This window comes from Calidris pugnax, unplaced genomic scaffold (genome assembly GCF_001431845.1).
Source record: "Calidris pugnax isolate Ruff unplaced genomic scaffold, ASM143184v1 scaffold573, whole genome shotgun sequence".
NCBI lineage: Eukaryota > Metazoa > Chordata > Aves > Charadriiformes > Scolopacidae > Calidris > Calidris pugnax.
The window spans coordinates 172,558-196,202 of record NW_015091316.1 but is presented as its reverse complement, the minus strand read 5'-3'; the positions used below and the strand labels follow the sequence as shown (position 1 = coordinate 196,202).

The 23,645-nt window shown below is 38.0% G+C and overlaps 1 protein-coding gene across 3 annotated transcripts in view; it reads left to right on the top strand.

Moving 5' to 3' along the window:
• ANK2 (ankyrin 2, neuronal) overlaps window positions 1–23,645 on the top strand; it is a 239,084-nt gene that overhangs the window by 55,167 nt on the left and 160,272 nt on the right. For 2 of the 3 annotated variants that reach the window (XM_014960907.1, XM_014960908.1), the window contains exon 1: window positions 21,342–21,428. The exons of the other annotated variant lie outside the window; for it this stretch is intronic. In XM_014960907.1, the coding sequence (XP_014816393.1) occupies window positions 21,357–21,428 (72 nt within the window). In that variant the 5' untranslated portion in view covers window positions 21,342–21,356. Of the gene's footprint in view, window positions 1–21,341; window positions 21,429–23,645 lie in introns of those variants that run through there. 3 annotated transcript variants of the gene reach the window in all.

Sequence of the window (23,645 nt, the reverse complement as noted above, 5' to 3'; positions counted from 1 at the left end):
AAACACAAGCATTAGTATTTCTTCATAATTTAAACAAATGTGGTTTTACAAACATGTATTTCTTGGTCAAGTGTCTATTTGAACTTCTTCCTATATAGTCAATGAAGATGGAAATATGCATTCAATGTACACTTTGGGATGCTGTCTGATATTTAACTTCTGTAACTTTAAAGTAGTTCTAAAACTACTTTAGTGCTAATGCCTTATAACTGAGTTATTGTGTAAATTGGAGGTTAATTGGGTGACTGGCAGTCATTCCTTTGAGTCCTGGTCACATTCAAATTAGAAAATACAAATTTAGGAAGCGATCTTCATTAGTTATACAGTGTCATGCTAAAGATATTGTGAAGAATAGGGCTAACCAAAGCATACATCTGCCATGAGTAATTAAGGGCTTTGCTGACCGATGTAACAGAAAGCTTTCCCCATTAAATATTTTTTCCATACCACTTTCCAGTCAAGATATAGAACATGTTCCAAAGCAGAGACCTGAACTTGTCTTTATTGAGGAAAAGATCCCCCAATGTTGGCAAGGGTTGTAGGTCAACAATACCAGTCCTGTAGCATTTCTCAGGTGTGCTGAAAAACCTTTGTTCCCCATAGGATCTGTTCTTGTCCTAATAAAATGGTAGGTAAGTTCCTGGAGCTACTTTTAATTTTTGAGAAATATTTTGCATTTTTGTGGGCTTGTCATCAACTTGATCCAAACTTAGTATTTTTTCGTCTTCTTTAAAATTTTAGCAAAATATACAGCTGATAGTCACTAAAGTATGGAAATCCTTTTTACTGACTCTCTATGCTCACAAAATGTTTTGTGTTACTTTTTGAGAATGTAGGTGTTAGTTGAAACAATTCCCGTTCCCTGCATTGATCCCAAGCAATTCCATTTGTGCAGTTGTGGCACTGGGTAATTTTGTTTGAATGTCTGATAAGCTTCTCTTCCCTGACTGGAAGCTGCTGCTTCAGGGGAAGATACACAGTTTTAGAACTGCTCAGAACTACTCTCTTAACTACATCTTGGTGAATGCTCCTGTTAACAACCTGTTAGCTCTCTAAGGCTAAAGGATTACTAAAATCAATGTTTTTTTCCCTCACCAGTCTGTGGAGTTGTCCAGGTGTAAGTAAGAGTAGATATCCCACACTGTTACACAATTATATACATTATTAGAACATATAATACTGAAATCTGACAACTGTAATTAAGTGCATTTTGGATGGTTCACAGAGTTGGCACTGTTCAAGGTGCAAATGTGTTGGCATTGTTCAGGAGTTCTCTCTTGGTAATTATTTATAAAAGTTTCAAAGATTATAAATAGATTTAGTGTTTTGCTGATAGTTTTTTAGGGTTTGCTTCAAAACCATGTTAACGCTCACTCCTGTACTAAAACCTTCCACATACAGATCAATACAGATTAATTGCTAGCTGCCTTTTTACAAGTAACTGAAAATGAAGGATGTAATTAAAAAAAACCCTCTGTAATTACCATCTATTTGTTGATGCTAATGAAGAATTTAGCATGTTAACCTCTTCAAAATATAACACTTTTATTGGCTGCTTAGGGCTTCGGAAATGAGATGGTTTTAGGGAACTGAGCCTAAATAGGTTTCAGAGTACACGTTTGGAAACTCTTCAATGTGGGGTCAACTTCTCATCCTCAAGCAAAATTCCCACCAAAGCTGGTGGGGATTGCATTGTGAACTCTGTCCCCTTTCTGATGAAGAGACAATTAAAAAAGATCAGAAAGAGAAAAGGGGAAGGGGAGTAACGCTGGATTTAAAAAGTTATCTTGTTTGCTTGTGCACTGAAAAAGCCCATTGAGACTAATTGTCTACAAAAGAGATGGTTGGATCAGGTCATGAAAAACTTGTAGTGCTTCATGATTAGAAAATATTAATGTGATGCTATTCTTGGATGTGACCTGAGAAAGGGTGTGGGTTTCTTTTTCCCCGATAATTGAGATCTGCATTCTCTTTATTTCAGTATGTAAAATAAAGCCAGTGTTGAGAACTCGCATTCACCTGAAATGGATGTCGCTCTTATTTCCCCAGGCTGGTAGAAAATCATTTCAGCCTATAGAACCGTAATTACAAACCTTTCTAGGCTGTTTTAGGTTGAATAATTTAAGCTTGTTTTTAATTATTTACTATTTTGGGCTTATGCTATGTCAGGATGTCTAAGAGAGACACGTCACTGCTCAAAACCAGTGAAGCTGACAATGCAACAGGAGACTTGAACAGATAAAAGCCTAGTTAGTGCCTCACTGCTCAGGCCAGGATTTAGTCAGGAGTGGCTGGACCTTGGTGAGCCTTCCTACTCCCCTGCTTCATTTTTATTTCAAAGGCACCAAAGCAGCAGAGGGGAAAGAAATGACATTCACCATGTTGGTAATACTGTCACTGCTGTAGCAACAAGAGGCAGTAACTCAGATTTAACCAGCAGAACCAAAAAGCTAATGGAGAATAGTTATTCTGAGCAAGTACTTTTAATTTTTGCTGATGAATGTGGTACTGGCCATTGGAGCTGCCTGGAGGAAAGAAGTCGCTGCTGTCACCCAAGTTTCCAGGCCAGGTAGACTCAATTCCACTTAGTGAAGTCAGGCACCAGTGTAAGTTATCTCTGGTTTTGCCTCTGCACAGATTCCCCACTGATTTAATAATTTGTTTTAGTCACTGTTGGAAACAATTTATTGAAATAAGAATGTTGATCTGTCTGATTATAAAACTTACATTCTTGCATCAAATTTAAAAAAACAAAACACCAATGCCAAAATTTTATGCAACAGCAAAAGAAAAAAAACATTCATTTTCCAAATGGTGCCTATTTCTTTTTATTTCGGTAGTGGCATGACTTTGCAGGAGTTGAGTAAAATTTAAAATGCTGATGTGAGCTGTAAGTTGACGTGCTGAGCTGCTGCATGCAAAGCAGGCTTGACTTTAATGATTGTGGAATCATTTTTCAAAATGGCATTTGCTGGAGACAAAAAAAGTGAATTAGATTTAAAATTAAACAAAAAGAAGTTATTTTGTCTGGTCAGTGGCAACAGCAACTGATGAGTAGCAGCAAAATTTTTCTGAAGGAATGCATGGAGACTCCATAGCAACTGGATCAAATATGTGCTGTATTCTACATGCTGTGGCTGTATTTTTTGTGAAGAAGCAGCCAGCCTTCACCCAGTGACACCGCACCCACGCTGTCGGTGCTGCTCAGCCTAATGGCACTTGGCAAATGGCAACTTCAGCGAATGACCGCTGCGTCGGGGTTATTTTTAGGATGATGAAAAATTCCCCAGGTCATATTTTATTTCCTCCTCTTGATTATCCCAAGGACAAGACAAAGCCTGCAGCATTGTCTGAAAGGTCGATACGCCACTCAGTCACTCCTTTAGTAATAATTTATTTACTAACTTCTCTTTTCTCAGATGCAGACACTGGCAATATGTACTTTAATAGAGCTGTTTCCCTGAAGTAGTGCGTGGTATTAACCTGGTGAACACGGAGGCCTTGAAAAAGAGGTTTCCCAAACAAGTGAAATCAGAAATAATTAATAGCCATGCACACAGCTAGCTCTGTAGCATAGCTCTGCATTGCAGCATGAGTTCTCCCAGACTTAAAGAAGTACGTGCTTGGGCATCTTCCCCCTGTTTCTAAGGAATCCTAGCCCTTAACCCGTTTGTTTTAGTATTTGATGATCTTCCCCGTGCCTGCAGTGTGGTGTTGCTGCTGCAAACGCAGGTAGGGAGGGCGTGCAGATGTTACTTGCCATGGTAAGGTGCTGACGCAGGGCTGTGGCTCCTGCCTAGCTGCGAGTTACAGGGAAGATTTGTCCCTGCAGCATTCGTTTGTCACTGTTGGTACCGTGCTCTGATGAAAACCTGAGCCCTGTGCTTGGGTTCTTCATTAAAATGGAGGAATGAAAGGAAATTCTCTAAGGGCAGCTTAGAAGGACCCAAGGTATTGCTTCAGCTTATGAATATGTTGGTAGTGGAAAAGGCTAATTAATGTCAGTTTTCTGTTTATCTCAGTTTAGCCATTTTGTAAGTCATCTGGGTGGATTTAGCAGTATGTATTCCTTTATTTCAAGCAATAATCCATCGTTATTTTCTAGTCTACATAGTTGTAGCAACAATCGTTGGTCCAGAAGCCTGAAATACAGAAAGCAATATTTGATCCCTTTTTTAATGTTGGTCAAACCAACTTTAATATGCAAAGTTAATATTACAAAAAGTGAACGCTTGAGAGGAAGCAGCCTCCCTTCTGGAAAAGGGGCTTGAGATGGACAAGGGTAATTTAGAGGTAGGGAACTGTAATGAAAGGTTATAAAAGAATATTTGGTTTCATAACAATATAATCATTGAAATCCCTGAAAGATTTGCTAATGATTTCAAGAGATTTAGGGTTTTTTTCAGGAGATTGCAAACAGGAGATAATTCACCTCATATTACATAACCATCTTAGTGCTTCATATTTTCAAATGTAATTTGTGAACATTTGCTCAATTTCTGTAATATAGCTTTGTGGTGTAAAGAGATATTATTTATGGTGGAAAATAATGTACAGCAAATATACCTTGGGGACCAAAATGCTCTTTAGGTAAGTTCTGTGACCCATCCTGTACAAATCACCATGTTATTGGTGTGGGGAGAGCTTTGGTGTTCTGAAACTATTTATAGGCTTAATAGGGTTCTAAAGGTAATGATTAAAATAATTAGAGAAGCAGAAAGAGCTTGAAAATCAGAAATGGAATTGGACACAAATTTGCAGCAGCAGAGGAATAAAATAAAGACAGTTTTTGCCAACACCAGGAATTTGAGATGTTCACGTGCCATCAATGTAATGCCTTCTGAAGAGTGAGTATACTCGCTTCAGACTTGCACAGGAGCTAGGACACATAAATTCTAAATATTCTTCTCTGGTTTTACTTTTGAAAGTGCTTTCCAGTAGTTGAGATCCTTGTAATAAGTGTCTTTTAAGTTTGCTTAGTTGTCTCTATTAAGCAGTTCAGAAAGAGCTATCTGAATTAGGGTTTGATGCCTATTATAGTTTGTCTCCTATTCCTTCCATAATAGCATATATGCAACTAAGAGTGATGCAGTTCGTATGATGGCAAGATGCTTGTTCCAGTTGTATACGAACTTCTGTGATACTTTATACAGAGAGATAAATGTGATATACATTTTAGTTCATTTTTGTGTGTGCTGAGGTTATATAAAGTATGTTACAGCTTCTTGAGTTGTAATGTAGTCTCTCAGATCTTTGAATTCCTTGAGATTATTAATACAGGAACTTGCTGGTTCTGAAAGCCCTCAGGGCTTTTGTTGGGGTGAAAGACCCTTAACGTCAGTGAGAAATAGGATCAGAGAATCAACAAACATCTTTACTTCCTAAATACTGCTCTAGGGCATCTGTGGCTTTACCTAGGATATTTGTGGAAGTGTTAAAAATAGTTACATCTTCATGGTGCAAAGATAATGCAGCGTCAGGTGGTGGTCACTGATTAAGCAGGAAGAAGGGTCAAAGTCTTGCGATGTGTAGATAGGTTTTGTTTGACACATGTCCAGAACGTTTCTATAGAAACCATCCTGCAGCAGACACACAGAAGAGTTATTCTATTATATATATAATTCTATTATATATAAAACATTGTAATTAATTTTTAATCAATACCTTTAGTCTTTGGAGCTATGGAATTGTTCAAGCTTCCGGCTGAGGAATATTGGAAAAGCATCGGGGCCATTTCAAAAAAAACAATTAAGAAATTGCGCACAAGGTTCTGTCCTGATAGCATAATGTTATATATGTATGTCAGGGTGTTTTTTAGCCCTTACTTGAACATAATTTCTACCATGTAGAGTGAAAGTTTGACTTTGCAGAGATTTGGAAAAAACTACTCAGCGTTCATTGTTACAAAAAATGAAATATGTTTCTCATATTCCAGAGCAATTGCATAGCCCTGCAAAATTGGAGCCGTGACTTTTTTCGTTTCAGAATTAGGGAGAGGGATTTTTTGTTTTCTATTTGTAACATTTTCACTTCAAGTCTAAGAAAAACCCACCCCCCAATATGTTTATTCAGTGTCAGGCTCACATACTGTCATTTTTTAATTATTTTTACACCTTTGCTTTCTTGCATTTTCTCCTCCTCTTCCACATAAAATATTCTGCATTAGGAAATTGAATGTTTTCCTCATACCATGTTGTTCCTTGTGGTGAATACTTAACTTCACCTCGTACTATATACCTTATGGAGGGAGCTTAAGAAAAAGGGGGAAAAATCTGTGATTTAAAATGTGCTTTTAGAAATGGTAATGTAATTGGGGGGGTGAGGAGAGGAAGAAAAAAGCGTGTATTGGAAAGATGCCACGTAGACAGAAATGTTGATGGCCTTGCTGCTTCCTGAAGGACTGCAGACGCCTGACCGTTGGTGGAGGAGGCTGTGGGCTGTAGAGGAGCCGGCTGACAGAACTGCCCCACGGGGTTTTCCTTCCTTGATTTTTGTCCTTGACAGTTCTTTAGTCCAAGAAGAATTTGGAGCAGTGACTGCAAGAGGACCGCCTCTCAAGGGATAAACAGATCCCATCAAAATCCAAAGGCAAAGATTGGGTTGACTTCAGTGGGTGCTGAAGCAGGCTTATAGAGAATGGATAAGAATAGCCAAATATTCATTTAATCAGACAGCTGCTTCCCATGTCTGTGGTGTTGATATCCTCCCATAAATGAGTCATCTTTGCAGTAATAAAAAGAAGAATTTCATTTGTCACTTTGAACACAGTAGGACTTTTCAGAACTCTCATGTGGGATCTGAGGTCTTTCACTTAATATTCTTTTTTCCTGGGAAAAGTTAGTCCCTTCAAGTATTTTATTATACAAAATCGCTTTGTTTTAGAGTATTGTTGCATAGTATATGTACTTTTAGTTATCTGTATTTTTGGCTATTGTTGTGCCTGCTATATAACATAGTGTTTTTCCTGGTGTTTATACTCATTTGGAACATAAAATGCAAAATCAAGTGGGAATTGTAGTCCATGTGGCCTCCTTCATGACCTCAGGCTGAGGTCTGAACCTGGCTAAAGTTTGCCTTCTGTGTATGTAAAATGGAAATAATTGTACTTATTCTATCTTGCAATATGATTAATAATACTAAGGCAAGTATTATGATTATGTTAGAATGTTTATAAATATTTATTATTATTAATCTCTGCAAGACATTTTGCCTAGGAAAAATAGCCTCTTTACCAGAAATCTGGCAAGCAGGGACTTGTCAAAATGTGTAGTAATATTCACATCTAATGTTTCGCTTTATCAGTGTTGACATAAATTATTCTGCTAGTGATTTATAGTCATTTATATTTCAAATGTAGGACTTATTTTGCTTTTGTTCTGAAAGACTGTCTGGATTGAGTTCCTGAAGGTACAGGTCTCATAGGAAAGAATGGATTTAATGTAGTATTCCACAAAACAGGGAGTTGCTCCAAGAGAGATGGGAATCTTGGATCCTCTTCTTTCTTTATTTATTTTTAATTTATTGTGACCTCAGGTATCAGGGAACATTATAAAGCACAATACCAACTTACTTCTCATAGCCAATACAGAACAGGCAAAGGACCAGTTTAGCAATATTGTTTTCATTGATAAGCACTTAAAGAAAGAAATCCATAGGACTTCACTGCTCAGGCTGATCGTATGAAGTAGTGCTGCTCTCTGAAAGGAAGGGTAGCAGGAGTCGGGGCCGGATGGATCAAAATCTATTTCTGACCCCACCTATTAACAACTGCACTTGCCCAAGAGGAAACATACTCATTTTCCATTGCGAGTAATTGAAATTTTATGTGTCCCTGTCCCATCTGATGTTAGGTGATAGGTTTAAACTATTAAACTATTTCTATATGAAACATGCTGTCAGAGAGAAAAGCTGGGAATGCAGCATTGAGAGAAGGCGTTGGAGAAGGGAGTGGTTTCTGGAGGCTTGTGACCTATTTTCCATCTTGTAAGTGCCCCTGGGCCAAACTTTGGTGATCGGCCATGAAGTCCAAATAAATGAGCTAAAATAGTGACAGAACGGGGCTGGGGAGAAGTAATACAGATGTGGAAAGACACTTCAGAATGGAAGAGCGCTGGATGGCAATGAGGGACGTCAATCATGGTTGCTCGATTTGAGTGATGCTGCCCACCCTGCCTCCATCCACTCACACAATGGAGTCGTGGGGCTTCGTTAGGGAGAGTGGTCATTGCGAAGGTTTTTCCTAATTCTTGGGGACACTGTAGGATATATGGGATAATTCAGTAACATAATTGATTTGGTAATGATCAAATATTACAGTTATAATGTAACATAGAATTTAAAATGCTTACTAGCACTTTCCTTGGCATAGGAGATTTTAATTTTGAAGGAAGAGCACAGGCTTTCTGAAAGGTCATTTTGTAAATTTTTCCATTTCTTGCTGACAGTAAATCCCACTGGTTTTTTTTGTACATTAGATTTTTTTGTTGTTGTTGTTGTTAATTTTAATTGACATTAATAGAGTTACCAGCATCTAATTTTGGTTCTGTCCTATTTGATGAAACTATAGCCCAGCTGTGACCCCTCAAGGACTGCACTGTGAAGGCAGCACAGGTTTTTTTTAATATTTATTTTAAGATCTGCAACCTCAGTTTGGCCAAATGTAATGCCAGTAAATTTGCAGGACAAAAATGTTGACTTACAAGGCAAATTCAGTTTTGAAGGAACCTCACTCAAAGTAATGTGCTTTATGTGTATCTAAGATCAAAACTGGACTTTGGTTCAGTTACTCCTCTGTGACAAATACTTTAAATCCTAATGTTTATTCTTGTTTAAGGTTGAATCAAGCCAAACAAGTATGGCAATCAGCAATTCTTATGTGGAATTGACAGGGGAAAAAGGAACAACACAAAAGACATAATGTAGGCTGCAAAGAATGTACCTTTCCAGTTAATCAAGTCCAATTAGGTACACTCCTGGCAAATCTCTAAAGTATATTCCGTTATTATGCATTGGTTTCAAAAAAGTGAGTGACTTCCTCTGATTGGGGACAGCCCAGTCCCCATAAAATCTACGTGAAATGTTTATGTACAGCCTTAAAGTGTTAGCCCTTTGTATAGAAATAGTTTAATAGTTTAGACCATATCTTTTCTACTACAACAGGACAGGTATTTATTCCTTTATGATTGGCTACTGTTTTAGTATACAGTCTTTCTTTTTCATATCAACATTGCATATCTATGAATGTGTTTATGCAGGCAACTCGAAGATTTTGGCTAAGTAATTGCCTGAATGTAACAAAACCGATACAATTCAGTGACTTGAAAAATATTAATGCTTTTCCAGATGCATTTATTATTATTATTCTAAAGAAAAAGTCAAAAGTGCCCCATTGAATAAACATTACAGGGTGGAGGAAGAAATGGAAATACTTCATGCTATATAATTTCACTTACAGATGTTGCAGTCCTACAAGTCCTTGTGTTTTGTACGTACAACCCAAGTGTTTATCTTCCTTCTAAATCCCAAATAACCTAGTGTGAGAAAAGAAATTAAAATTGATCCCCTTGAAAGCGAAACAGAGACTAGAAAATGTTGTTTGTACACTGGCCAGTGCATATCAAGGCCTTTCCATTTCTTGGGTCCTTTGGATCTTTGAAGATGGTTAATTACGTGAAAGGCAAAGACCCTATTGGTCCAGCTGCTCTTAAACCTAGAAATATTTGGACATGGAGTGAGAGTGTACAGGTGGTATGGGTTTGGGAAAAGGAACAGGATCTCTATCAGGTTCTCTAGAGATACTAGACAGAGAAGGGGGTAACTGATGTTTGCAACCCAACTTATACTATTACATTTTGTAGCAAGATGATCCCTAGAGAAGGAGAAATTTGAAAGTACATTTAATAAGGACCATCACAGAATATATACCTTTTATAGTGTCATTCTATAAAGGCTTTAAACCTCTGTAGAGGTTAAACAACAAGATTTGCTTAATGAATCTTCATTGTATTAAATATAGTATTGACATTTGGGGTTTTGTTGCTCCATGAGGATGCTTTTCCTGTGAATCCCATCTACTAGGTGCTACAACTGTACTGCAGAGTACCTCTTAAGTTACTCCTCTTTAGTAGTTCAGAATTTTTTGTTTTGGCAGGGGTTTCGTGGTTTTTGGGTTTTTTTTGATGAAAGGAGTTGTCCTGAATCTACGCTTACCTGAATTCGCTAATGCTTTAACTACAAAGCTAATATTTATTTGATCGTCTCTTTCTTGTGTGTTTATTGCTCATAAGAATGCAAATTCATTCTTAAAACCTTGGATATTCTGTCTCATGGTTAGGTGTCACAATATGTGCATCATTAGTGTGCATATCACAGCATCATGAATTATGAATAGCAACTGAAGAAAGTTTTATAGCATACTTAGGACTTCTCTGGAAATAAAATTCTCTGATTTCTCATTGTGCCTTCTTCAGCTGTCTTTAATTTATAGACATTACTGTTTTTAATAGTTCTGAGCAACAACAGTACACAAAACTGTGTTTCTCGGTTATTCATAATCAGTCTCACTTTTACAATTTTTAGTTTATACGTAATTCAGAATTACCACAGAATTTCTTTGATGGAGACTTAGTTACCAATGATATGCTTTTCAGTATGGTCCTTGGTGTTACACAGCATACTTACTTGTTTCTCATGCTATTCTGTCTCTTGTTTGGATGATTTATATTACTGTAGGGCGTAAATTGCTGTTTACATACAGAAACCAAAATTCTTGATTGTACTCTGTTAAAACACTTTTGCTCATAGAGAATTGCTTTTGTAAGATTGTCACCTTTTGTTTATCATTTATTACAAACTACTTCAGTGTGGGGGAGAGAAAAAATGTTAGATAGGAGTGATATAATCCAAGACTTTCAAACACTGTTTGTTGACATGTGATGAGTCTCACATGTAACTTTTAATTTCATGACTCATTCTTTCTTCAAAGGTTGGAAAAATAAGCCCTTTAGAATTTGCTGCAAAAAGGATGTCTTTTCCTCTGCACGGAAGCCTTATCAACTTGTTAAAGCTGGAGATTTGGAGTCAATAATGCTGGATTCTGTTTTGTTTCTTCAAGTAGCTCGTGGTGTGGTTGGTTGAGCACATATAACACAGGCTGTAATATTACAGAGTAGAAAAATTACACATTTTTATGGTTGTAGGTCAACTACATTTTGTGCAGCCAGCTTGTTTTCAGCATCAATACAGATATATTCAATGTGTGTGTGTGCATGTGTGTGCATATGTATATATATCAGTGTGCATTAGCGAGTGTTAGTGTGGAAATTTGGAGGGTTTAGATATTGTTTACTTTCAGGGGCACTAGATACACTTTTTCATTCTAGTTTAACCATAAAGAGCAATTTACTAAAACGAATAGCTTGATAATCAAGATAAAAGTATTTTCTTATGCAGATTAATAGAAACACTTGTTAATACCAGATGTATTTAATGGGCCCTGAGATAATAAAAAAGAAACTGAGTAAATGAACTACTGGTGTGCACTTAACATATGTAATTATGTATGTCAGCAACTGTTCATTATTATGGCAGAGTAAAAGCTGGGATCAGAGGTACCATAGTAAGCAAAAATGTATCATTCTTTGAGGATTCTCTAAGAACATGCCTTTTTTTTTTTCTCTTTAATTGACAAGTACAGAAATGGAAAAAAATGTTGCATATACATTACATCTCATGCTCTTACACGTAAGCTGGTAGGTGACAGTGAAACCTGTGTTTCTGTATTCTGTTTTCAATGTCTTGCAGTGTTTCTTAGGTATTGGAGGCCTCAGTCTGCTTCTTTCTATTATCAGAAAGTGTGCCTGGACAGCAGCTGCCTTTGAGACAAGAAGATACTTCTCTACCCAGGAATTTTATGCAATATTTAGAAAGACTGGTTTTACACAGGCACAATTTCAAAATGTATTTAATACTCAAATAAATTATGCTCCTTTTTTTTTTTTCCCAGCATTTTATAAATAAACTGATTTCCCTAGTTCCACAAAAGGTCTGATGAGACCGTATAACTTTCAATTACCAGCTACGACATTTTGCATATGTTAGACTATAAGTAGGTTTCATCATTCTGACGAGGAGAGAGCTCCAGGGAAGATAAGTTAGTTACAGACCATTTTTCTCTTTGAAGTTCCAGTGCGAAAATATTCAAAACTTGTGATAAGGTAACTTTTTAAGGAAAAAAAAAGTTCTATTTTAAAACAGTGCTGCTGTTTTCAGTGTAAGACAATGTTTAATATGAGGAAATTTATCAGAACCTGCACTTCTTTGTATTCCAGATACAAGATTATGAGATAGCTAATATACATGCAGCATTTCTTTAAGTATTTTCACTCTTTTTCACCTTTACATGTTAGATTCGCTTATTAACAGGATAAATCTCAGAGCAAGGCAGTTACCCTTGTTTCTGTTTCATATTGCTGGTTTGCCCTGGTTTATTATAATTAATTAACCTCTTGCTTCCCATTACCAGTGTTGCAGACACCACTGCTGTGTAAACAAAAAATTGAAGGACAATTGACATTTGGACGAGAAAACATTTAGACTTCAATAAATGTTGATTCCATTTTAGTGAATGTCACTGAATGGCAAGATCTTTTAGAAAGGAAGAATTATGCATTTAACATTGTTATCTTCTGGTCCCCAATGAATTAATTGATTCTTTTAAATTACAGTAAAAAAAAAAAAGCATCACGTGGAAAACTCTATTATGGATATTGCATATATATGTATATATGTGAGACATGCTCTCTTTTATGTTATACATGAAATATATATTCCCTCAACAAACTGATTTTACATGCAAATATGGAATTTTTGTCTTTGAAAGTTGTATAAAATTTGTAAGAAATCAAAGAGAAATGAGAACTCCAGAAGCACATAGGGAAAGGGTTGGTGCAACGTTCCTCCTACCACAATGGGAGTAACCACATGGTGCTTTCAGGGGCAAGGCACTGGAGAGGTACAACAGCCCATAGTGGGACTGTTTGTCTTCATTCTGTGTTTCAATAACAAGGACTTAAGAGACTGGGATTTTCAGAGTCAGCAGTGATCTCCTGCTGCGGTATTCAAAAGAGAAGATAGGATGATTATCTTAGAGAAGAGGATTGGGGCCTTACTTGGATATTCCAAATTCTGAATAAGATAGCTTCATGCAATCCTACGAGATGGCTTAAGGCAGAATTAGTATCCTGCCTGTTAGGGAACAAAAATTAGAGCTAATCAAGGGCCAGATATTTGATTTAAGTTTAGACTGACTGCCCAAAACAAATAGGTACTAATTACAGTTTGCTGCCACAGGGGCATAAGAAAACATGAAGTTCTCAAAAAATGTTTACTTTTGTTGAAGAGAAGCAAAGAGGAAAGGAGAGGAAGCTGGTTTAGGCACAAGAAGTAATAATACACTTGATAGTTATGTTGGCATGGGTGGGTCTGAACTGCGTTCTTAACCCTTTACCCTGAGATTTGTGTTTTGGTGCAGCGAAAGCTTTGCTGCATCCCTGCTCTTAGATTGCTGCTTCTTATCAGATCCCACAGCATTAATCAAAGTAAAATTGGGCTTGCACGACTAAATTGATCTAAATTTCCTCTGTGTTGGCCAAGTGTACTGTGAATGCGTTTGAGGCAGTGGCTCTCCATCATTTCCTATAGACACCATGTTTATGCTCAAGAGTATATGCGTGCATTTTTTTAATTTAGTGAACAGCTGTAATCTTGTAACACAACTACTTTTCCCTATATATCAGCAAATACAATTGTTGCTATGTATTAAAAGTGCTTCCTTCAATCGGCAAAACAAGGGTGGCAAAGATACAAGTCCACAAGAACAAGATGGTTCTGCATTTCAGTTGCAATCCATCGGGTATTAATTTCATAAATCATGGTCATGCTTTGATTCCAGCTGAAGAACTGCCCATACAATCCTGCGGGGTTTTTTACCATGGCTTGAGAAAACAATGGTCAGCAAATAGATTAAGACCAGCTGATAAAATGATATTGAGTACTTCTCCTTCCACTGCTTCCACCCAGACTTTTAAAGTCAGTCATACATTTTGCTAGTTTTGTGATCAGTTAACAATCCTTGTAATAGTTCCTCCGTGTTATTCAGTCTTTGATGTTAACATGTATGTTTCATTTCTGATGAGTATTTTTCTTTGGAAAGTGAAAGATTGAAGCAGGGCTGAGAAAGAAAAGAAATATTGACTATAATTTTTATGTGAAAATGATGTATGTGATATGTAAGCTGCTGTGCCTGTAGGGGGGTTCTCTATAAAATAGACCATGAAAATTTGTTTTGTTTTTTATCTTCCTGTGTCACAGCTCTCATCCAAAAGCTCCCATAATTTTACAGATACTGTGAAAGCGTTATAGCAACTTTGCAATGTAAGTGTGAGCCACGTTTTTTTCACGTATTGACGGCCCAAGCCAAAACGAGAGGAGAGTGAGCTGAGGCTGCACCGCAGGTGCTGAGTCTGGCATCCAGGGGCAAATCCCAGGGTAATGCCCTAATAACCACACTCTGCACAATCTGCTCTGCATTTTTCAAACAGGAAAATTGATTGTAACATGCTAATAAAAAAACAACTCTGTTAGCAGTTTGCATATTGATCATTTGATAATATGTAGAAGGGAAATGAACTTTTTTCCTCTTTACCACAGAACTCACATGAGACATTTTCCTCTGCTGTGAATAGGTATGAAAACAAGCATGAAATAAAATAGGGTGTTTTGAATCACAGGAAACCAAAATATTAATGGTTAATTCATATGATACTTCTGTAGATTACGTATTTAAACACTAGGAATGATGGAATAAAAAGGTTACCTTTTGCACCTCCTTACACTCTAACCAGTATATGAAGGGTCTATCAGGCAGTATGCTGTATGCTTGCATTTGAATTGTCCACACTTTGAGTTTTCTTTTATTTCTAAAATTATTTTTGTTCCATGTCTTTCATCTGTGCAATGCTGGAGGCTCTTGGTGGCTTGTGTGGGGAGGAAAGTCCCTGTAAATTCACCAAGGGGCCATAAATATTTCAGAATAACAGAGATTGTATAGAATCATAGTTTATTTCTTGAATTGTATATCTTATATACTTTGAACTTTCTTATCCATGAGCAATCTTTTCCCAATTCTGTTATACCTGTGTCCCTTCCATACTGCAGGATCTGTAGCTGCAGTTGATTAATAGCCAGGTTACCTGTTTGCTCATTCTCATAGGGATACAAAAACATATGGTACTACTTGGATTGAGAGCTCTTTGTTGTTGTTGGGAGAGGATCGTTATGCTTAATGTGTTCAATGATTCACCATCTAAAGCACAGCAAAATGATTTGTCCTTTTCAAAATGGCTCAGAATAGATTTTTGCAATTGATTGGACTCATATTATATAAACTTAAAAGGATTTGCTGCTAGGTCCTCTGCAGGACACCAGTGCTTCTTTGTAAAGGCTGCTTGGGTTTCAGGAATTACTTGTTGTGGCCTGTATGACCAACGTACAGTAGATACCAGAAGAAAGAAAAGGCTGAATTTTGGGAAAATAATGATTGCAACAATAAAACATAAAGTGGGCATAAATGATATAAAGGCATAAATCACCAGAGTTTATCATCTGCATGAGCTCACAGTCTGACCCAGTATGATTGCCAGAAACAAGTGAGCCATGTTGTAGTTGACTTTCCCATAGAAGAATCCCTGAGAGTGACAGACTTTGCATTTAGGAAACATTTCAAAATTCAGGAAATCTTCTAGGTCCCAGTACAGTCTCTTTTCTTACTTTTTCTTAAATACTGTGTTTAACGATAGGAACGTAATGGGAAATATCTCCTTGGGGAAAGAATTCACAATAATAAAGTTGGGCGTTTACGTCACTAACAATATATACGTTGTGATTTTTCTTGATACTTGGAACTCTTTCTCTTTCGTTATTTTTCCCTTTGCCTTCTTTTTTGCAACACTAAATATTTTTATGGTGCCTCCTGAATTGTTATTTTAGCTACTGTGCTACATTAGGGCGTATCTGAAACCTCTGCTGACAAACTAACCTTTAGTAGTAATGGCAAAAAAGGGTAAAAAAGCCTTTGTCATAGCAGCAGAGCAGTTTTGCTTTTGTTGTTGCTTCCCTGGGTGTGTGTCTGTCCCTAGTCCTGATGCATCTTATGAGACTCAAGCTGAGCCATTCCTGGACTGCTGAACAGTATCCCTTAAAATTAAGTCTCCATCTGGACATTAGATTACAGCTTTGATTTCACTGCTTCTCACTTATTAGTCTTTGAGGTCTTAGTTGAGATTTTGCAAGTAGCAGCAAATCAGTGGTTTGGCATTGCACTGGTGGTCTGATGGCCAGTAGTAGGAAAGTCAGAGTATTTAGCAATGACTCCATTTACTGCAAGAATCTTTGGAAAAGTGAAAACAGGAACTGGTGACAGAAGAAATACTGTAATTAGGAGAGTAAGTTTTTGTTGGTGATGACATTATTATCGCTATATGCTTATTTTTATTCTTGGTGACATCCAGTGTAATACATGCATAAGTATGATAAAACTGCAATGCTACATTACAAAAACATTTCTTTTGGTATTATTTTGTCTTTAACATTCATCTTTTGGATGAATCTTTTGGCTTCAATCATCTTTTGGCTTCTTATTTTTTCACATAGTGTTTTATATGGTCTTGGGCAATACCGTCTCTGTTTATTTCTGAGGTTTGCTTTCAATTTTTAATTTACGGGACTTTCCAAGTGTTTTACATCTGTATTACATCATCCTTTGACTAGGTTCAGTATTTTTAGATACGACAAACTGCATATAAACCAGACTGTAAGAAGAATCATAAATATATGCTGGTGTTTGCTGGCCAAAGGAGGTGGTAGTTGTTTTATTAGAAGTTGTTTCATGCTAACATCTATACCAAGCCAGGTACATATCTGAGAAAAATATTTATGAAATAAAATCCTGATGCTGTTCAGAACAGTCTACCATTATATAAATGGTAGACATCCTTTCTGTCAGAAAAAATAATGTGGTGCATTCTGGTCAAGTTAAAAAATTAATATCTTTACTATACTGTATTGAATTTTATCCACAACTGTATCCCTTCTAAATGTCACTATTAGGAAAAGTGCTTTAAAAAGTATAAAATATAGCAAAGGAAGACTCCTGCAAAAGTACTAGTTGTAATTGGCTTATAGCATGAAATTTGAAGGTGCGTTTTGCTGCGCTTCATGGGGAAAGATCTTGCAGCATGCAATTCCCAGAAGTCTGCCGCGGTGTTTGTCTGTTGTTTTGTGTACTGGCTTTGTGTTGCCGAAAGGCTGATAATCATAACTGCCTGGTTCAGGTGATGGAGCCAGGATGTTTCCCAAAGCCTACAGCATGATTTGAGATAGAGAAGGCAGCTGCTAGTAGTCTTCATATAGTTCTATATTTTTATAGCCATTATACTAGTAATGGTCTTTACCAAGGATTTTGAACCTGCAGGTCTACTTTTTTTTTTTGTCAATTCTGATCACTTTGCATTATTTGGGGTGTGTGTACAGAAGTCCAAAAGTTGCCAGGAGAAAATTCCCAACAGAGATGGAATTCCCCCCGCAAGCAATAGCTAATGAAAGGGTTATAATGACCCACCACATCATGTCAGAATGGTGCCAAGAGAAAGAGAGCTGTTCTGAAATTGTGGTGAAGCAAAGAGTAGTATCATGACAATTTTCAGCAGGTAAACTAGGGCAGTCCCTTGGTCGCTCTAAATAGAACTACAGTTCTTTGATTTGTTCCCCATTTTCTCAGTGTCAGACAGAATTCAGTGTGTGAAAACTCAAACTCAAAAGTTTATTGGCCAAGAAGAAAGTTGGGATGTGTGGATAACTGAGGTTTGAAGGCAGAGGAGTGGGAAGAATGGAGTTTCTGACAAGCACGTTGCCAGAATATTTATCTTAAGAAATGAAAATCCTGACACAGTTAACGCTGCCACTTTCCAAGGCTAGCTTTGGGGAAAACCTGCCAAGACGAATGAACCAGTTTGCACCTACTGCAAGTACTGTGGCAAACTTAAACACTTGAAGCAAGCAGGATTTTTTTCCCCTCAAAAGCCTGAGGCTTGTATACATGCTTCAAGCATGAGTGCAAGTCTTAGACTGGAGCAAAAAGGTGGGTTTCTGGGGTACTGAGGTCTTCTTGTGTTTCTCCTATAGTATCAACGTTTTGGGGGGTGAGAGGGATCCCGTCTCAGTCAGCTGCTTGCTATCCTACCATCAGTGCTTAAGTATGGTATACAAGATGCTCTGCTCCCTTTCTTACAAGGCACTTCGAAGTGTTTCTGAAGGTTTTGTGTTAAGGCAGTAATTAAGATTTGGAGTTAACGTTGCAAAAGCAGGTCTGTTGTGTTGCTGAGGACTAAAGGGTATATTAAAGCGTGGGGGAAATGAATGGATTCAGTGAAGTACCTACAGGAGGTTCTTTAGAAAGTTCTGCTCCCCAATGGAGAGAGGTGGAAGGCTGTGGGCTTAGAGCATTTCTGGCAGCGAGACACAGAGCAGGCTCTGACTTTTCTGAACACAGAGGAGGACTGAGATGCTTTCGGATGAGTTTCATGCTTGAAAACCATGCCTTTGTGTTTTGGTTTCTTCACTGCTGGCTGATGGGGGGATAGATTTGCAGCCCAAACAACAACAGCAAAAAAGAGCATGGGAACGTACAAAGACACTGCAACATGTTCGTCCACAAAGGCTTTGAATCCTGCACCATAAGACATGTACTTTGTTAGAATATGGTGTCCTAACTAAGTCTGGCAAAACACGAACGTGTTTGCTTTCTGAGTAATTTGCCCTAATGACTTTGAACCATTTTAACAAACAACAGTAATATTGTTAAAAGGCTCTGGCAGAAAGTTTATCTGTTCCTCTGCATCAGATGTCTGCACAGATTGCTGCTTTCTGTGAGCATTATTTCAAAGGAATGTGTTCCACTTGCTTTGTGCGACCCTTTCCCCTTGAGCTGATGCCTTGTTTCACTCTCTTCTGTGTTTTGTGGTAAGATCATTTCGCATTAAATAGATTGCTCTATCCAAGGATTTTTATTTCCAGTTTATGTTGGTACCTTGGTTGAGTGAACTTTGTTAGTCAGGCATTGATGGGATTCCTTCTTGCATCTTTTTTTTTTTTTCTAACTATATGAAAAAGTTATGGCAATGTACATACACCTTACTGGCATAGGATAATGCCTTGGAAGAGTTGAAGAAGATCAGTTTCAGGTAGTTATGGGAGCGCTAGCCTTGCATGAGAATTTCTGAAACATCATTGCTGTCAATTAAAGGCAGTGAGTGCTCTCAGTGTTGTGGGAACCAAACATCAAACGCAGTTGCAGTGGTCGGGGCTGTGGTCATCTCGCATCTGACCCTGTCCATAGCTAAGAAGTAATGTGTGTGCATATTATATTTTATTATTATAATGTATAATTTTAACATGAGTTGAAGCCTTTACTTGTTCATTAGTCCTTTTATATTTGAAATTCAGGCTGTCTGAATGTAAAATTAAACATTCGATCTCTTATATTTGCCAACTGCTGGCAAAAATTTTGTTGTCAGGGATATTTTGTAGTTCAAGTTTCATTCCATTCCATACAAGTATATAATCACATAATCAAAAGTGGTAGCGAATTTAAGTATTTCGTGCATGCACCTATCCAGCATGTATCCGTACTTGTTACACATCGTAGCACCTGAGGCTTTCAAAGGAGCTGAATGATCCCATCCTGGAGCATTCATCAGTCAAGCAAAAATTGCAGAGCCATTTTAAATCTACCTCAGTAATTAACAGAAAAGAGAACCCTATACTAATCGATAATCCCTAAAAGGGGGCCTGGGAGAGCTTGCTCTCTGTGGTTATAACTGGCACTGCTGTGAAGGGTAACTGGGTAGAGATCAATAGGACACTATGGACAACTGCCTGCTGACATGTTTTGCAGTACTAGCAATAGTTGGAAGCCCCAAAGAGAGAATCATTGACTAGATGTTACAATTCTTTGAGGATCACCCTGCTTCTGAGGATCTTGGGGCTTAATTTTTCAAATACCTGCCCAGCTCCACAATGGGGTAGTGTGCATTATGATATGTTCTGTGGGACTCTCTTACCTACAGACAGGCTGGCTGTCTCCGTTACCTCCAGCTGCTCCTGAAGCATTTGAAAACTGCTAATTATTTCTCAGCTAACTTTGCGGGGGTTTTGTTTTGTTTTGTTTTTAATTCTGCAGTGGGCCTCTTCTGGGATAATGGGTGGATTTCAAAATGCAATTGTCAAAATGATTTTTGTCCTATTGGGTGCAATCATGATAACTAAGTCAAACCTAGAGGGAATGTTCTTATTCTATGTTTTGGTGAGGTTTTTGTTTGCTTGCTTTGGTGGTTTTTTGTTTAATACTTAGAGCTAAAAAACCCCAGCAACTCTAACCAAAAACAACAATAAAAACCCCAAACAAGATCAGACATGATATAGATGAGAGCCTTTTTGCATACATTTGAGCTCCTCTGAAATCAAACCCGAGGGATATATCTGCTCAAAAGAAAGCTCATCACAGTGATTATCTACATGAGCACGAAATACCATGTGAATCATAGAATAGTTAGAGTTGAAAGGGACCTTAAAGATCATCTAGTTCCAATCACCCTGGACGAATCGCAGCAATGAAATGGTCATGAAATCTGTATCCATACATTTTGTTGTGTTTGGTAAATATCAAATAGATGCCACTTGAATTGATCACCTTTTATGAGTTAGAAACTCAGAAGGCATTAGCAACACTCTGAAATTCAGTGCTTTATGCAAACGCAGCGAGCCTGAGCTTAGTAGGGGGAAAAAAAAAATCAAAACATTCAAAAGGCATGCAACTGGGTAATTCAATAACCCTCGCGTGTAGAGGCATTTCACTCAGTGGGACTTCAACTTTGTGTGCTAGGCAGGCAGGCTGTGCGCTGGAGAGCAGTTCCCCCACCCCGATGCCATTTACATGCATAGCTGGCCTGGTAGGTGTAAAAATAGACAGGCAGCGCCTGAATTGGAAATGGTCACCGACTGCTGCCTGCAGTTGCTGGGGTTTCGGGTTCTCTGGGACACAGGACGGCTCGGGGAAAGAAGTGTGGTTCGAGTGGCCGGGATCCTCCTCCTGGATCGTCGGCTGTCCTTCGGGAACGCTGGGCACCCTCGGTGGCGCAAGGGCAATCCCACTTGTAGGAGTCAGCAGAAGAAGTGATATGGGCAATGCACCGATTTGCCAGGCTTGTCATTCCGATAAGGGCTTAGGAACACAAGGGAACATGCAGGATTTGGATAAAATCCCAGACTATTATGGATGCAACGGCGAAGAAAGTAAAGATCCCGAAGCCCTGGTAAGTGTTGGCTGAAGAAAACAATCAGAGGGGAAAATTAAGAGCAGGGTTGTGCATGTTAGATTTGGAAAGGGTCTTTTTGCTCAGACCAAATCTTACTTGATAGCTTGCTATATTAAGAGATCTGCTAAATATGTCCATGTTCAAGCCTTGTTTTCACTGTTGTGACTAACTGCAGTTAAGAATCAGCTGTCACTAAGTTGTGTAGTCACCTGGAACTGTTGTCAGCCACCAAAAGGTTTAGGAGAGCAATGACCATCAGTGAAACAAGTCCTTCAAATGAATGGATGGAATCAATTATCGTGATTTACATGGCTACTATGAATTATTCTGCATCAATCATTCTCAAAACTTGAACTTAGTAACTCTTTTTTGAAGCTGTTGTCTGTCCGGTACATGATATTATTTCCTGTGTTTGCAGCAGAGCCAAAGCCCCACAGATCTTTATGCAGACGAGGGTTACAGTGAGTGTGACCAGGCACACATGAGGGGTCATACCAATGACTTCAGGGTTAGGCATGCAGAAAGTGATTATAATAGGAATGTCAGCATTTCCTCTGCAAACCAGAGGAAAATCATTGAGATGAATACTAGCATAATGTCTTTGGCAAATGAAGTGCCTCTTTTACCTTCTTTTTTCCCCCTTTTTTTCTATTTTTTTCCTTCCTCTGCTTGGAAAATTTGTTATTAAATAGTTATTTCATTCAAAATTGGTAATGAAAGGAGGTAGTGTCAGAACTTCTGGCAGAACAGGACGATCAGAAAGCCTTTAATGTCAGTATATACAAATATTATATTCTCCCGTATTGTTCTAAAATAAAATTGTTCTTGAGTCCATGTGCTTTGCACTTGCATAAATACTGCAATGCATTATAGGAGATGTAGTTGAGCTGAGTTACAGCCTTCATAAGAGAAGAGACTGGAGACACCCTCAGCAGCAGCTCACGAGAAGCTCTGTGTTGTCCTAGAAAATAATTTTCATGCGGTCTTGCTTTTCTGGTAGGAAATTTTTTTGGCTGAAATTTTCTGACCAGTCCTGCTTATTTCACTGACAACACAGTTGGACCAGTTCTTCAGAAATAAAACTTTCTTTGAGCTAAAACATAAAATTTAAGTATTTCTTTGAGCTTTCAGACGATTTTTTTCTCCCACCAAGTTTTTGGGTGAATTAACAAATATGATCCAGCAAATGTGAAGTCAGGGGGAGGGACAAAGCAAGCAGGGGGGAGGGCCGGCTGCTTCCATTGCTGGATATGTGGATTTCAACAGGCTTTATAGTATTTCCCTTAGGACAAGTGGCCTGAAGCTGTGGGCGAACGTATGGAAGCTCCCTGTGACACAAATAAGGAAACCCTCAATCAGTTCTCTTCCCTCTGAATGCACAGTCGCCCTTCTGCATAAGGTCAGGTCTTGGAGGAGGCAGGAGTGAGCCAAAGCCAGCAGCGTGTCATCTTTGAGGGTTTTTTACATTTTCTTGTTTTTTTTTTTTTTCTTTTTTTTTTTTCCCTGGATACTTTTCAGCCTTCAGAGCTTTTCATAGCAGGCAGAGATCAGGCACTTTGATAACGTCTTTGATACGTTCAATCATAAGATCTTGGCTTTATGTGACTCTGACAGAGTTGCTTTAGAATATCTGTCTTGATTCAGATGTTACAGTGCTTGGACGATTACAAAGAAAAATTGCTGTATTTCCCTAAGAAGGTTTACAGCCTCTCATTGTATTTATTATTACAATTCCTTACACAAAGGTTAAAAATAAAATACAAAAAAGTGTCTGTAAATTTGAAACCTAAGCAAAGTTTTGTCCTGAAAAGAGGAATTGTATGTTGCTTTTTTCCCAAAGAGGAATATAGGAATATATATCCAGGACAATACTTTTAGCTATACATTTGCTACGCTTTTATATAGCTGTAGCCATGCTTGTGTCTTGCTTTATCAAAGTGAGTGCCACAGCAAGCTGAATATGATGACTCCATGAATCTTGTACTAGATAAAATGTTCAGAATAACTCAGTTGGTATTCAGCCAACTCAAATGGTAAAATTGACTTGCATAATCTAATCTTTTCTAAATCAAAACCAAACACAGCCTGCTGCTCAGGCCTGCCTTGCTGAAGAAATCAGTAATATGTTGGTCTGACTACCCTGGGCTGTCTACATGATGCCAAATAATTTTGTCAAATGGGGAGTCGAGCTTTGGTACCGAGTTCATATTTGAA